General features: G+C 38.6%; 1 protein-coding gene across 1 annotated transcript in view; it reads left to right on the plus strand.

Moving 5' to 3' along the window:
- Nucleotides 1–372: 372 nt before the first annotated feature.
- The window catches only part of Tbx18 (T-box transcription factor 18), a 31,903-nt gene continuing 17,866 nt past the window's right edge, over nt 373–14,409 (plus strand). The window contains exons 1-4 of the mRNA XM_090337717.1: nt 373–979; nt 2,027–2,231; nt 4,181–4,282; nt 8,951–9,122. Coding sequence (XP_090193843.1) covers nt 673–979; nt 2,027–2,231; nt 4,181–4,282; nt 8,951–9,122 — 786 coding nt within the window. The 5' untranslated portion in view covers nt 373–672. The remainder of the gene's footprint in view (nt 980–2,026; nt 2,232–4,180; nt 4,283–8,950; nt 9,123–14,409) is intronic.

The raw sequence follows: 14,409 nt of genomic DNA on the forward strand, positions 1-14,409 counted from the left end.
GGGCTATGGCGAGACCAACTGGATTCCGAGAGCGCGGCTGGCCAGTCCAAGCCAGATGGCGGCGCTTTGCACTCCGGACGTTTTCTTTTTCTTTTTTCCTTTTTTCCTTCCCAACCTTCTAAGGAAGTGGGCGCGGGTTGCGCAGAGCCGGGGTCTTTTGATTGGCCAGCCTTCTGGATGATTGACAATTCCCCGGGCTCCTCCCCTCTCCACTTTATTGACACTAATGAGCAAGTTCTTCCCACCGCTCTCCTGCTTGGAAGTGCTGACAGATCAAGGCAACAAATTTCAATTACAATCCCTAATTTGTGTCCGCAGAGTGTTTTTTTTTTTTTCTTTCTCATGTTAGTCTTCTCTGGCGCATCAGTCGAGGCAGATCTTGGAGCAGTCGGAGGAGGTGGAGGGGGTGGGAGCGAAGGAGTGCAGCAGTGAGAGCGCGCCAGAGACTGGGGAAGGAAACTTGGCGGTCTCAGCACTGGGTCTTCGGATCCCCACGCAAGCCAGAAAAGAGGAAACGCCAAATTTGCTTTTGCTCGCGGCTGGGAAAAAGGGGGCAGATCTCGGGAGGCTCCGAGAGTGGTTCAGTTGTTGGTGGGACCAGGAGAGCGTGTGCGTGCGTGTGCCCGCGTGAGTGTATATGAGAGTGGGGCGGGCGGGCGCCAGGCGGCGAGGATGGCCGAGAAGCGGAGGGGCTCTCCGTGCAGTATGCTCAGCCTCAAGGCGCACGCCTTCTCGGTGGAGGCGCTGATCGGCGCCGAGAAGCAGCAACAGCTCCAAAAGAAGCGGCGAAAGCTAGGCGGGGAAGAGGCAGCCGGGGCCTCCGACGACGGGTGCAGCAGCCGCACGGGCAGCGCAGCCGAAAAGAGTTCCTCGGAGGGAGATGAGGGCGCAGCGCACCCGCCACCCGCTGGGGCGGCGTCGGGCCTGGCTCGGAGCTGCGCGGACCTAGAGCGGAGCTGTGGCTCAGGAGGAGCCACGGGTGAGTCGCCCCCTTTCCGCTCAACTTCTTCCTCGCTCGTCCCAGCCCCGAGTCTGCAAGGCGCCGCGAACCTGAACTTCTACGCGCCCGTGGGCGCCCGCGCACCCAGGGTCCCTAAGTGGCCGACACCGCTCGAACCTCCAGCGCCTGGGTCCCCGGTGTCCAGGTCCTTGGCTCTCTGCATAACCCGGTCACCCTACCAATGGCTAAAATGAGGTCCAGCCTCGCCTGGGAAGCTGCCGTCGCCTCTCGCGGCGCCCCGCGCCCTTGGCGGGCTGCGGGTGTGATTTCCCCTTTTGCTTCCTTTGGGGTTCCGATCAATGGGTGCTGTTTTTACTTTACTTTTAAAAGTCTTGGGCGGGGTTGGGGTGCTGGGCGACGGCCTAGCCGAATCCTCCCCGAAACCGGAATGAATGCCCTAGTCCGAGCTTGCAAACTAGGAAAGGAGGCCGGCGTACTTGCAAAGGTCATATTGGCCCTGGACTCCCGTGCGCTGGCCGGTGGGCTTGGCCGCGGCCTTTCCGCCCTCTTCTAGCCGCTCGCATGGTGGAATTAGAGCCTTGTGGGGTGGGGGGGGGGAGAGATTGGTTGGAGTATGGTCTAAAGAAATTTCTAGAAAATGCCTCAGGCCTGGCTAGCAGCGCCTGTCACGAAGCAGGCAGGCGGCTGAGGACCCGAGGGGCGCTGGCGGCGTGCGGTACCCGGAGTCGCGGTGTGCCCGGGGGTATCGGCCTTAGGAAACGCGTCTCCCCGACAAGCGTCCCAGACCCCAGGCGCAGAGAAACCTGAGGCGGCGGTGGATGGGGTGGACGTGGCCCGTGTATCTCCCCGGGGCTGCGTACGTGGGGGACCCGGCGGGCCCCTTTCAGTGCCTTGCGCCCCTGGCAGAGGGCCTGGCCGTCTGGAGGCCCTGAAGGTGTCACCCTGTCCCCATTCTCCCAGTCCTTTTGTTTTTTCCGCCTTCTCCAGTCGTAGAGTCAGTCCTCCTTACAGTCTTCCCCTTGGGAAGCCCTCACCGGTACCCCATCTTTGCCCTTTGCTGTCCAGGAGGCGGCGAGGACAGCTTCCTGCAAGGCGCTTCCCCGCTGGCGTCTCCCGGAGGCTCTCCTAAAGCGTCCCCGACGCCCGCTCACGCCACGCCGGGGACCCCGCTGGCCTCTGCGCAGGCCCCCCGGGTAGATCTGCAAGGGGCTGAACTCTGGAAGCGCTTTCACGAGATTGGGACTGAGATGATCATCACCAAAGCCGGCAGGTAAGATGGGGCCATCTGGGATGACTGCGTGGAGGACCCAGGCCGCTGGAAGGAGTTTTTCCTCTGATGGAGGGGATGTAGCGGCGGGCCCCTCACTTTTAAAGGCCGGTTTGACTGACCCTAGTGTGGTCCCGAAGGGCCCCCGGAGGCCTAGGTCTTCGGGTTGCTGCAGTTTAGAATTCGAAGCAGTTACAGATTCAAGGTCGGTTCTTTAGGTTGTAGTTACCTGTTCTGGAACTAGAGAATTAAAAAAAAAATGAGGAATATTCTAAAGTTGACTTTCTAGGTTGTTCCTGGATCATATTTCCTGACACTTCAAAAATATGAAATATATGTGCTGTGTTCATATACTAGGATGAAAAGTAACTGTGACTTTTCATTATGATATGTGTTTAATCATTTATGGCTATAAGAACAATAACTCTAATTTTAAAAATCATCCTGTTTATACAATTACAGTTACAATATTCAGTTTTTTTCTACACGAAATCTAACCTGTGTGCTTAAATTTGGTGAAGAATGCTAAAAAATGTGCTTTTTTTTAAGTATGAAACTTGCGCATCTATCACTTAGTAAAACAAACGAATTTGTTGGCGAGATCATACTAATTTGAGGTAGGAAACATTTGCATTTTAAAGTTTTCAAGTTTTCAATTAATTTAGTGCAAGGAGATATATGGATGTTTCCTTAAATGGAACTTACACACACACACACACACACACACACACACACACACACACACACACACAGCCCTTTCAGAGAGTACACATGGTAAAAACCTGGATAGCAAAAAAGTATCCAAACTTATTAGAAATTACAAAAACTTATTTTATTGAATCCATATGTTACCTTCTACATTTTCACAGAGCTTTTATTAATGATTCAAATTTGGTCTTCAACAACACAAAGCAACAGTTGTCTTGTAAAGGATATAGTTAAACACCTTTATTCTTTATCTTACAGGTGCACTGAAGTAACACTACAGCAGCCAATGTATTAAACTATTTTCATGCTTAATCATGGGCTTTTTTTCTCTGCCTGTGTTCTTGGTATAGCATTGCTGTTACTGAAGATTGTGTTGTTTTGTTAAGTTAACCAAAGTTGGATTCGCTGGAAGAGTCCCAGATATGTCATTGAAAGAACATTTAAAAAGAATAAATGTCTGTATTTTTATATACAATCATTTGCCTACCTCTTTCTTTAGTGGTCAATTTCTTTTGACAGGATAGATACATTTATTTTGCATTTCTTTTGATATGCATCTCAGGGAAGTCAAGAGAAAAGGGATTTTCATTACCAAAGTTTAAAGTAACTAAGGTGAAAAAAAGAAACGTTTTTGAAATAGGGTGGGGGAAAGAATGATTGGTAAATATACGTTGTGTTTAGTTTCTGTTTTCAATAAAGAAGTTTTACTATACCTTTCAAATTTAGAGCAAGTTTTGCACTTCACCTTCGCCATGCTGCAGACAGGAAGTCCTGTCTCAATAAAGAACATATTGTTTGGTTATAGCATGGCACATTGGCTCCTTGTGGGTTTTTTTATAACCCTTTTAAAATTTCACATCATAAGATGTTTTATCACCTTTCAGAAATTTGAAAATTCAGTTCCTACCATTTGGTACATTTTAATATCTGTATTTATTAAAGCAAATGTGCTTATTGATTTTGTTTAAGAAGTGGTTTCTTTAGTGCCATTATTTCTGAAATGCAGAATTCTTTTATTTTTAGCTCTACTGACACTTCAGTAAGCAGGGACGACATGTGCGCAGGGTACAACAAATTGCATTTAAAAACTTCTGTGTTCTGGCACTTTATATTACCAAGTGAATGCTATAAAATGTTTCTACATTTAGAATAGATATTCGAGAGGAATCTTTGTTATACACATTCTTTATTCTTAATCACAAACAAAAGCAAAACCAAACCTCCTTCTCTTGCTCTCTGAACAGGCGCATGTTTCCCGCAATGAGAGTGAAGATTTCAGGATTAGATCCTCACCAGCAGTATTATATTGCCATGGATATTGTACCAGTGGACAATAAACGATACAGGTACAGAGATTAGATACAGGATAAGAAAACACTAGGGTTTTGCAGACAGCACTTGTTTTATCTGTGACAACTGTGATCTCTCCCAAGTCTGTAGATTTTCCAGATCTCTGGATTCCGGCCGTCCAGATGGGGCCTTGTACAGCAAACAGGGAAATTTGTTTTTGTTTTCTATTTTTGCTTTTAATAGATGCAGAAATGTCTCCAGTCACTGAGACTTTAAAAGGCTAATTTGGTGTAGTTTAACTCAAGATACTTTTGTGCTAATTCATATTTCAGTTCCAGTTTTGAGATGAAATGTAATGTCAAGTTTGTAGAGACCCATTCTACTGAATACAGTGTTACATTTTCTTCTTGAAGTTTTGTTCTTCACATTTAGTTTTTTTTTTGTCTTGTTACATTCAAAATCGTAAGAGTTATAGGCATTTCTCCTTTAAATTGTTCATGTACAAGTTAGAAAAGTAATATGTTCTAATAAACTGTGATATTAAGATAGCTCTGAACTGGTAATGAATTGTTACCCTTGGCTTGTTTTATTGGTTGGAAGTTAAGAATTGTTTTATGAAAATTTTATAATAATTGGATTTAGAACAAATTGTATTTATTTAAACATTAGGTAAACTTTCAAAAGATATGTGTTCTACAGTTTCAAGGCAAACTTTGCCCTCTCACTTTTACACAAAAGCAAATCACGAATTTTAAATGGCAGTGCCTTTTATTTTTCTGAATATTTTAGTGCTAAAAGTTTCTAAAAGGAAGTGTTGATTTTAAAGTTTTCTCCTCTGTCTTTTTCCCTCTTATTCCTTTCTCTTTTTCTGTAATGTGCACACAGTAAACTAAGTTTTAAAATAAAGTTAGATTTTTCAAATTACTTAAATATTTTGACTTGTTCTGTGAAGAAATCTTAGGATTTTGAAAGCACACAGATTTTAATTTAATGTAGATAGACCTATGAAATAATACAAAATGTGTGACAAAATTGAATGTTAATAAATTCTTTAATAAATAAAAGAAAAAAATGAATACAAATTTAAAAATGGTAAAAAATTGAATTTTATTTGTCCTTTTATATAAGGTATACCACTTGTTTTAAGTATTTAGAAATTCTGCTAAAATTATTTAGTGCCTAATGACAATTGGAAAGCATTGATTTATTAAATATATGTGACTTAAAACTCATATTGTGATTTGGGTTGTGCTGAGAAAAAGAATGGGATTTTCTTTTACAAATGAATGTTATTATAGAGGTGATGTTCATTGAGGTTACAGTTACATAAGTCAGATAAAGAATACACTTCTTTTTGGACAGTGTCACACCTTCCCTCACTTTCTCCCAGTTTTTCTCTCTTGTCCTCATCCACAAATTGTATAATCCATTTTCAATAGAGTGTCTAGTGAGTACCACTTCAGCATTTGTTCAGCCTTTGCCTTTATATTTCTGTGGTCCCTGTAATTCTTCCTGGAGCTGGAAATCATTTTCTGAGTTTTAATCTTGCTTTTTCTTCCAAAATGTCTTTTATAAAATTTCAAAATTTTATTTTTACTAAATCACTTTTTATGTACTTTCTTAGAAAAATAAATAAAAATTTATTTAAAAAGTAAGGATAATTTAAAAATCAGTATTAAAATGTTAAATTTTAAAGATCACATGGTAAAACATAAATTTGTTTTAAGTTATATTGCATCTTAAGAAATATATTTTTAACATTAGTATTTAACGTGTTTTACAAAGAATGTGTAAGTCTAGCATTTATTTCTTAGTGAATGTGGAGTTTTGAACTGTTCAATATGCATAATTTTGCAGTTTTGACCAAGTTCATAACCATTTTTTCTTTTTTTATATATTTTTATTGTAATTGCAATTAATAAAAAGGTCACATTATATTCACCAGAAAGAAAGTGCATTACTTCACAAACATTGATACCCTTTCTCATGTCTTGGTCCCCATTTCCCTCCCCGTGCCCCCGCCCCTTATCTTGTTTTCCCCCCTTCCCTATTCGATTTTACATAACGAAAAACGCATATATACAATATATCAGATAACAAGGTGAAATACTGTAATAATATGAGATAACCAAGGGACAGCAAAAGAGATGAGAGATAATATAGTACATTAAGGACAACAATCACTCATTATATGGCTTTTGTTTCTATATCCTGGAGGTCCTTTCGTTTAGCGTCATACTATATATGGCCTATGTACCTAGGTTTTGTTCTATTGTAAATCTCTGCTAGGAGAGCCCCAAGTACATAACTATTTTGGTAGTAATCAGATTCATATAAAAATATAGCTTTTTCACATTTCTAATATTTTCATTATATTTCCCAACTGTTTCAGCATTGTTAGAAAATTTTGGCAATCTCTCTCAGACAATGGTATTCGGTCAAGTTAAAAGACTGACAATTGTAATGTAAAATTAATAGTCATAAAATCTCACTGATAAGAACTTAAAAATTACAGAATACTAATTAAAGGAAGATTTTTAAACATTTGTGATGTAACTCCCTAAAAAAGGAATTAAAAACTACATGGCATATTAGACACAAAAGAATGAAATATAGGACCACAATTGAAGCAAAGAGGCTCATTAGAGATATGATGAGACTGTTTCATGCTATTTACAAAAAGAAATTTGCACACTACACAAAAGACTTTTTAAAGACTATTGGCAAGTTATTGTTATAAGATTGTATGCAATGTTTAATATACACATGGATGGAAAATATCTAAGAATATTTCTTGTTTTCTTATCCTTCCTTCTTCCTTCCTTCCTTCCTTCCTTCCTTCCTTCCTTCCTTCCTTCCTTCCATCCTTCCTTCCTTCTTTTTTTTTTCTTGTTGTCGTTGTTGTATCAGGGATTAAACTTAGGATTTGCTGTTTAGGTACTAAATAACCTAAGCCATACCTGCAAATCAGAGACCTTAGTTTTTGAACTAACATTAGTAAATTATCATCTTAGATTTTCAGACATTGCTTGTTACTTAAAACTTCCTTATTTAAAGCATTTTATTTTTATTCAATTTGCTTGACATTAAAATAAACAGAATAGGATTTTTTACTTAATTAGAAAAGCAATATTAAACCCAGGCACTTGTAGCTCATACTGGTAATCTTATCTGTACTGGAGGTCTGAAATCTGAGGATTGTGGCAGGGAAAATTTGAGAAATTGTTTTTTTCTTTTGTCATTCATAGGACTTGAATTTAGGGCCTAGGTATTGTCTCTGAGCTCCACCCCCCTCCAAGACTAGTGCTCTACCACTTTGAGCCATCGCTCCACTTCCTGTTCTCTGGTGGTTAATTGGAGATGAGAATCTCATAGACTTTCTTATCCATGCTGTATTGGAACTGTGATTCTCATATCACACTTGAGCCACCAGTACCTGGCAAGTTTCTGAGACTTTTATCTCCAATTAATCAGTAAACAGCCAGAAGTGGAGCTGTGGCTCAATGATAGAGCATAAATCTTAAGTGATAAAACTAAGAGACAGCATACAGACTCTGACTTTAAGACTTACTATGTAGCAAAAAACAAAATAAAAAGGAATCTGTCTCTTTGATTTGTTTTGTATTATGTTGGTACATCATTAATGATCTGAAAGTTCTAGATACAAAAGATATAGTCTTGATGAGTCTAAAATAATTTGCTACTTTGATACTTTAGAGAGAACTACTAATAAAAACTTAAAATGTTAAAAATATAAATAAATAAAAATAAGAATGTAAAGGAAAAGGAAAGAAAAACAAAGGAAAGCAACGGTAATTTTATTTGCTGTCATTTTCAAGGAGTGATTTGCACTTTAGTGGTGTTGGAAAGACATTTTTTAAAAGTTTCTTACAGAAATAAAGAAGTAAAATAGATTGTCACTTTCATTTTATAATTATTCAGAAAATTTAAGTTAAATGGAATTGCCTTATTCTCAGCTTATCGTAGACAAAAACTTAGAAGTGATATCAGATAAAACTATTTTTCCTGTAAAAACATGAAAATTTCCTCTGGTATGTCTACCTCATCAGCTTGAATGTAATGTAAAATAGGAGGTGATCTTTAAGGAAACTGAATATTTAAGATAAAACTCTCAAATGTTTTAGGTTTTCTTAAAAGGAGGCTTGCCAATTTCATAGTTATTTTCTAATCATTTCAGTATTAAGGTAAAAATAGAAAGTATCACATATAGATGGAAAGTCTATATGAATTCCATATGAAAGTATAATTCCTTAGGATTAAGATACTTGCCTTATGAGAATATGCATATTTTTCATTCGTCCTTATTTACCCTGAGTTGTAAGTAGATCCCCACTATTTCAGAAACTGAAAAGTGCTTGAAGGCTTATTTCAAGTGCAAAGAGAAAACCAGTGTATTCTAGACTTATTTAGAAAGGATACACCTTGGCCGGGAGTTTGGCCTAATGGTAAGAGCATTTACCTAACATTCATGAAGACCCAGGTTCAATTGCTTGGTACCACATACTTAGAGCTGGAAGTGGTGCTGTGGTTCAAGTAGTAGGGCACTAGCCTTGAGAAAGCCCAAGGACACTTCTCAGGCTCTGAGTTCAAGCTCCAAGTCTGGCAAAAAAAAAAAGTACACATTTTGTATGATGCTAATAAGTTAAGTTGGAAATTCCAGGAAAAGGATAGTTCATATTTTGAGTCTTTTCTTTGCTCCCTAGGTATGTTTACCACAGCTCTAAATGGATGGTGGCAGGTAATGCTGACTCCCCTGTACCACCCAGGGTATATATTCATCCAGACTCGCCTGCTTCTGGAGAGACTTGGATGAGACAAGTGATCAGCTTCGATAAGCTGAAGCTCACCAACAATGAACTGGATGACCAAGGCCATGTGAGTAAAACATAGATCTAATACATCACAATTAAGACTACACAGGTGGCTGGAACACGTCTAAGATCACAGGGTTGCTTTCTGGTTGATCATATTTGCATATGAGACTATGCACTATGCATTAATGTTGGAATGAAAGAGCACAAGGCAGAAATCTTCTTTTAAAACTAAAACATTTGTGTCAGATCCCATGAGATGCTAATTATTCTACTCAGAATATGCTTGGGAGTTGGGTAAACGTGGGTAATGATTTATTGTATCCTCTCTGTGTCTAGCTCTTTTTCCCAGCTGAGTTTCATTGCTTCTCAATAATGACTGGAGCTTAAGCTGTGTGTTCCATCTGCAAGTTCCCAATTGTTTTGTAATGACATCTAATGTGTCAAAGTATGTTACAACAATAATTCCTTTTATTCCTCAAACTGTTGAAATATGATCCTGAAGTCAAAGTTCAGCCATTCCAACAATGTGGTTATTTTTAACATATTGTTTTTGCAAATTGCTTTTTCTTATGGTTGGTTATGGGACTTGAACTCAGGGCTTGGGCACTGTCTCTGAGGTTTTTGCTCAAGGCTAGTGGTCTACCATTTTGAGCCACAGTGCTATTTCCTATATACTGCTTTTAGATGAAGTTTAATAAGTAACGAGCTATCTGGTGATTTCTGTTCAAGTGGATAGTGGATTACAGTTTCTGTTGTTTGAGACTTTTGATTGAAACAGCTGAAATGTATGTCTTTTTACAATTAATTGATTAATTAATTGTGTCAATTGTGGAGTGTGAATTTAAAACCTTAATGTGCTTACTTTGATATTTTGCTCAGGGTTGGTGCTCAGACCACTCAACCCTCATCTCCACCTAGCTTTTAATGGTTAATTGGATTGCTGGAACCTCCATCCTCCAATCTCAGCCTTCTTAGTAGCTAGGATTAGAGGCATGAGCTTGGCTGAAATACCTTGTATAGAAAACAGTGTTCATTTCTTAAAGGGGTAACATGAACTGTTTATGAATAATCTTTTTTTTTTGGACATTCTGGGATTTGGCCTTACACTTGCTCTATCACTTGACCCAGCTATGAATAAATGTAAATGAAGTACATCATGAAGAGTATCTTAAGTACTTTACTTTGTGAAAACCTTGGACTACTTAATTTTAACTGGAGCACAAATGCAGGCTATAGATCTAATAAAATTTCACATAGTAGTGCCTTTGTTTAGTTGTTACCTTTTATAATTTATAACAGATTAAAATGTAGTTTTCTTTTGTTCATATCTTTTAATATACTACTTTGTTTTCTTTTTTTACTTTTGTTTTGAATGATACTAGGGATTGAACAAGGCCTTTTCACTTGGTAGGCAGTGACTTGAGTCAAGTACCTAGACGTCTGTTTCTGTTTCTACGTTTATTTTTACAATCTCACATAGTCAAATTATAACAATTATTTGTTAACTTGGATTCACTGAGAGATTATTGGTTTCTTTCTCATTGAAAGAGCTGACTGAAATGTTGGAGCCATTCTTTTTGTTTTTAATAGAAAATTTTAGATTAAATTGCATTTGTAACTGCTTATTTTTTTTAGACTAAGCCCATAATGTTGGCTACTCAGGAGGCTGAGATCTTAGGATTATGCTTTGATCTCTTTACTGCTAGTCCAGGCAATAAAGTTAATTATTCTAATTAACAGTCAAAAATCTGGAAGTAGAACTATGGCTCAAATGGTAGAGCACTTGTCTTGAGCAAAAAATACACAGAGTAAATTTTAGCCCTAGGCCTGGAGTTTTCGCTTGCTCATACATACATGAATACACACACACACACACACACACACACACACACACCATTATATATTTATGACTTCTATAGTTTAAGAATATATCCTAGAAATATATGTGCTGATGTAAAATTATTACATGACATTTGTTTAAAACATAAAAGTTGAAAGCTAATTGCTTAAACCTAATGAAAATATGTTACTATTACTATTAGGAAAATAAAAAATAATAGAAAATAGATGAAATCTAGATGGATGTATCTTCTGTGAAATTTTTCTCTTCAGCTTAAAAAGGGATGAAATTCATACTGGGAGCAAGCAGGGCTGTTTTTGTGCAATCTGGAAGCAAGGAAATGAAATAAATGCCTTTGTGAATGTAAATATGTATCTATCAATTGATATCAGAGAAGAATTTAAAAGGGGAAATAAATGGCTTCTTTCCATTGTTTATTAAAATAAAATATTTTTGTAAACTTTGTAAAATGTTATCTAACCTAGTTGGAAAGAGAAGGAAAGGTGCACAAATGACCATTTGTGCTGGGCTAGGTGGAGGATAGAATCTTATTTTAGCAAGAAATATAGGGAGAGCTTCCTAGATGTGTCTGTTGTATTGACTTAGCTTGATGGTCCTAAATGGATTATATCAGAGATTATGAATTTCCTTGTGGTTCTATTATTGTTTGTGACTCAGCATCAAAGAAGACATACTACCATTTCTAAGTCAACCACCACTTTCCTAACAGAGGCCTCTCAGGGCCTTACTCCTGTGCTATTCCTCAACGCGCCCCCCGCCCCAACCCCAGCAGTTCTAAAGAAAGTTACTATAGCTTCTCAAGAGGCTATGATCTGTCAATTGTAGTTCCAAGCCAACCTATACAGACATCTGAGAGACTTTTAATCTAGTATATCCAGTTAACCAGCAAAAAATCCTGAAAGTGGAGGCATGGCTTACATGGTAGTACCTCAGCCTTGAATAAAGAAGCGGAGCTGGCGTGTGAAGCTGAGAGTTCAAGAGAAACAATTATGGGCTCAACTGAGAAATGATGTTCTAAATCACTTTTCTACAATGCCATCCTCTTAGTTCTTGTTTAACTGTAGTAAGGATGTGGGAGTGTGCAGCATTGTGATTGGAGAACTTCATGTAGACTTGAGACTTGATTCTATTTTTTGTTTATTATTATTTTTATATTTATATTTATTCATTCATTAATAAATGAATACATTTTTGGTCGGTCATAGGACTTGAACTTTGGGCCTAGAATTTTTGTTCCTGAGCTCTTCAGCTCAAGGCTAATGCTCTGCTAATTGAGCCATAGCGCCACTTCCAGTTTTCTGGTAGTTAGTTGGAATTAATAGAAAGTCTCATGGACTTTCCTGCCCCTGCCTGGCTTTCAACAGTAATCCTCAGATCTCAGCCACCAGAGTTGCTGTGATTACAGGTGTGAGCCACTGGAGCCTGCTATTTATTTTTTTATTTATGGGGAAATTTGTTGTGGTTGTTATTCTGGAGGGGGGAATATTGGGGATTGAATTTGGAGCCTTTCATTTGCAATGCAAATGCTCTGCCACTTGAGTCTTGCTTCTACAACACCCTCCCCCATTTCCTGTTGGTTTTTTCCAGGGTAGTGTCTCACTTTATCCCTAGACATCTAGGCTGAGTATCTCCTACTTGTGTTCCCAGTGTTGCTGGGATAACAGGATCATACAGCCCTATCCCCCATTTGTTGAGATGTGAGTCTCAAAAACTTTTATGCCCAAGTTGATTTCAAACTGAATTCCCATGATCTCTGTTACAACTATAGGCTCTAGTGACCACACTTGGTTTTTTTACTTTTAATTATTTTATTAGCATATATTATATTGTACAATATAAGGGGTTTCATTATGATGTTTTTGTACTGAATATAATGTACTTTCATCATATTTCCTCCTCCTTATTCTGTCTCCCACCACAAAGTTTTATATAAAACATTTTACTTGCAATTAAAAAAAACCTTTTAGTGGTAAGATGGTTGAAAGATCACTTTTCAGATCAGATCTAGACATAGATCCATGTGGGACAGAGAGGATGTGCCATTATATTTTTTTTCCAAAGTCTGTTGTACAGAAATGTGTACTTGAGAGAATGCAAAGTAGACATGTCTGCTGTGCCACAGCTCATCTTTGGATGTTGTGAGAACATCCACAGATACCTTAACTTGATCGTTGGGGAATGTATAGCCAACCCTATGCTAGCAGGTGTACTAGTCCAGTGGAGAGCACTGTGATTTGAGAATTTCATGTAGACCTGGGACTTGATTTTTTTTAATTATTATTATTTTTTTCTTTACGGGGAAGTGACCTCTTTGTGGTTGTTGTTGTTGCTTTTTGTACTTTGAAGGACAGCATTTATAGATAGGAGCATCTCCTTGAAAAGTAGAGGGCATTTAATAGAAAATGGTGGACCGTGAGCCTTAGCATCACTTGTACCCACAGTGATGAAAGGGATCCTTGGTAGGCAGCCCCAGTCAGGACTGCTGAATACTGGATGACACAGATGCCCTCTTCATTTCCAATTTCAAGAGTGGTTGCCAAAGTAAGTCCTTTGAAACAAAAATGCAAACGGATGGAAGGAACGTCAGTGGCTTAGAAATATAACAAGTTTATTCTATGTTGGGGAAGTGACTGGGCAAATCACTTTTCAGCTTTCAGACTTGATTTTCTCACGTGTTATATTGGAATCTTAGATTTTTTTTCCTTTTCCCTTTTTCTGTTCATTTAATTCATTGTTATTATAAACGTGATATATACAGAGGGACTACATTTATTTAAGTCAGGTAATGAGTACGTTTATCTTTGGACAATGTCACCCCTTCTCTTGCCTTCTCCTAGTTTTTTTTTTTTCTTCTATCCCCACCCACAATTTAAAAAGTTCATTTTCAGCACAGTGTCTAGTGAGTACCACTGCTTCATTTGTTCACCCATTGTCCCTCCATTTCTATGTTCAAAGTGTCCTTAGCAAGGAATTGGCTGCCTAAGGTGGAGTCTTCTTTCCCTTTTGGGTCCCTGCTTCCTCCCTTACTGTCTCACTGAATTGTAGACTTTTGAGTGACTTGCCGCTGATGTACTGGGAAGTCTGTATTTACAGATGTTTTATATACAATATCACATGTAAAACAAGAATAAGTTACAGAGCTGATAATTACCATTTAAAGAGAGGCAAAAACTTTTCTGTTCCTTATCATTCCTTTGTTTGACCTAACTCAATATGGGAATTTAGGTTATGTAGAAAATTTCTAGCAGCAGAGAGTTTCACTCTTGAGCTGTTCTATAGGCAAGAAACAGATGCCTGTTGGTCAAACCTCAGGTATTTTCAACACATCTGATTAGTAATACTGTTGGTCTTAGATCTATTTATTTATTTTTATTATGGTAATAGGAATCTAGCCCAGGCCACGGGTTCTACATTGTGCTACAACCCTAGACCCTCAAATCTACTCTTTGGAGAAGAAAAATGTGAAAAAATGTAGTAAAACACTGCT

This window comes from Megascapheus bottae, chromosome 8 (genome assembly GCF_031878675.1).
Source record: "Megascapheus bottae isolate mThoBot1 chromosome 8, mThoBot2.hap1, whole genome shotgun sequence".
NCBI classification, from domain to species: Eukaryota; Metazoa; Chordata; class Mammalia; order Rodentia; family Geomyidae; genus Megascapheus; species Megascapheus bottae.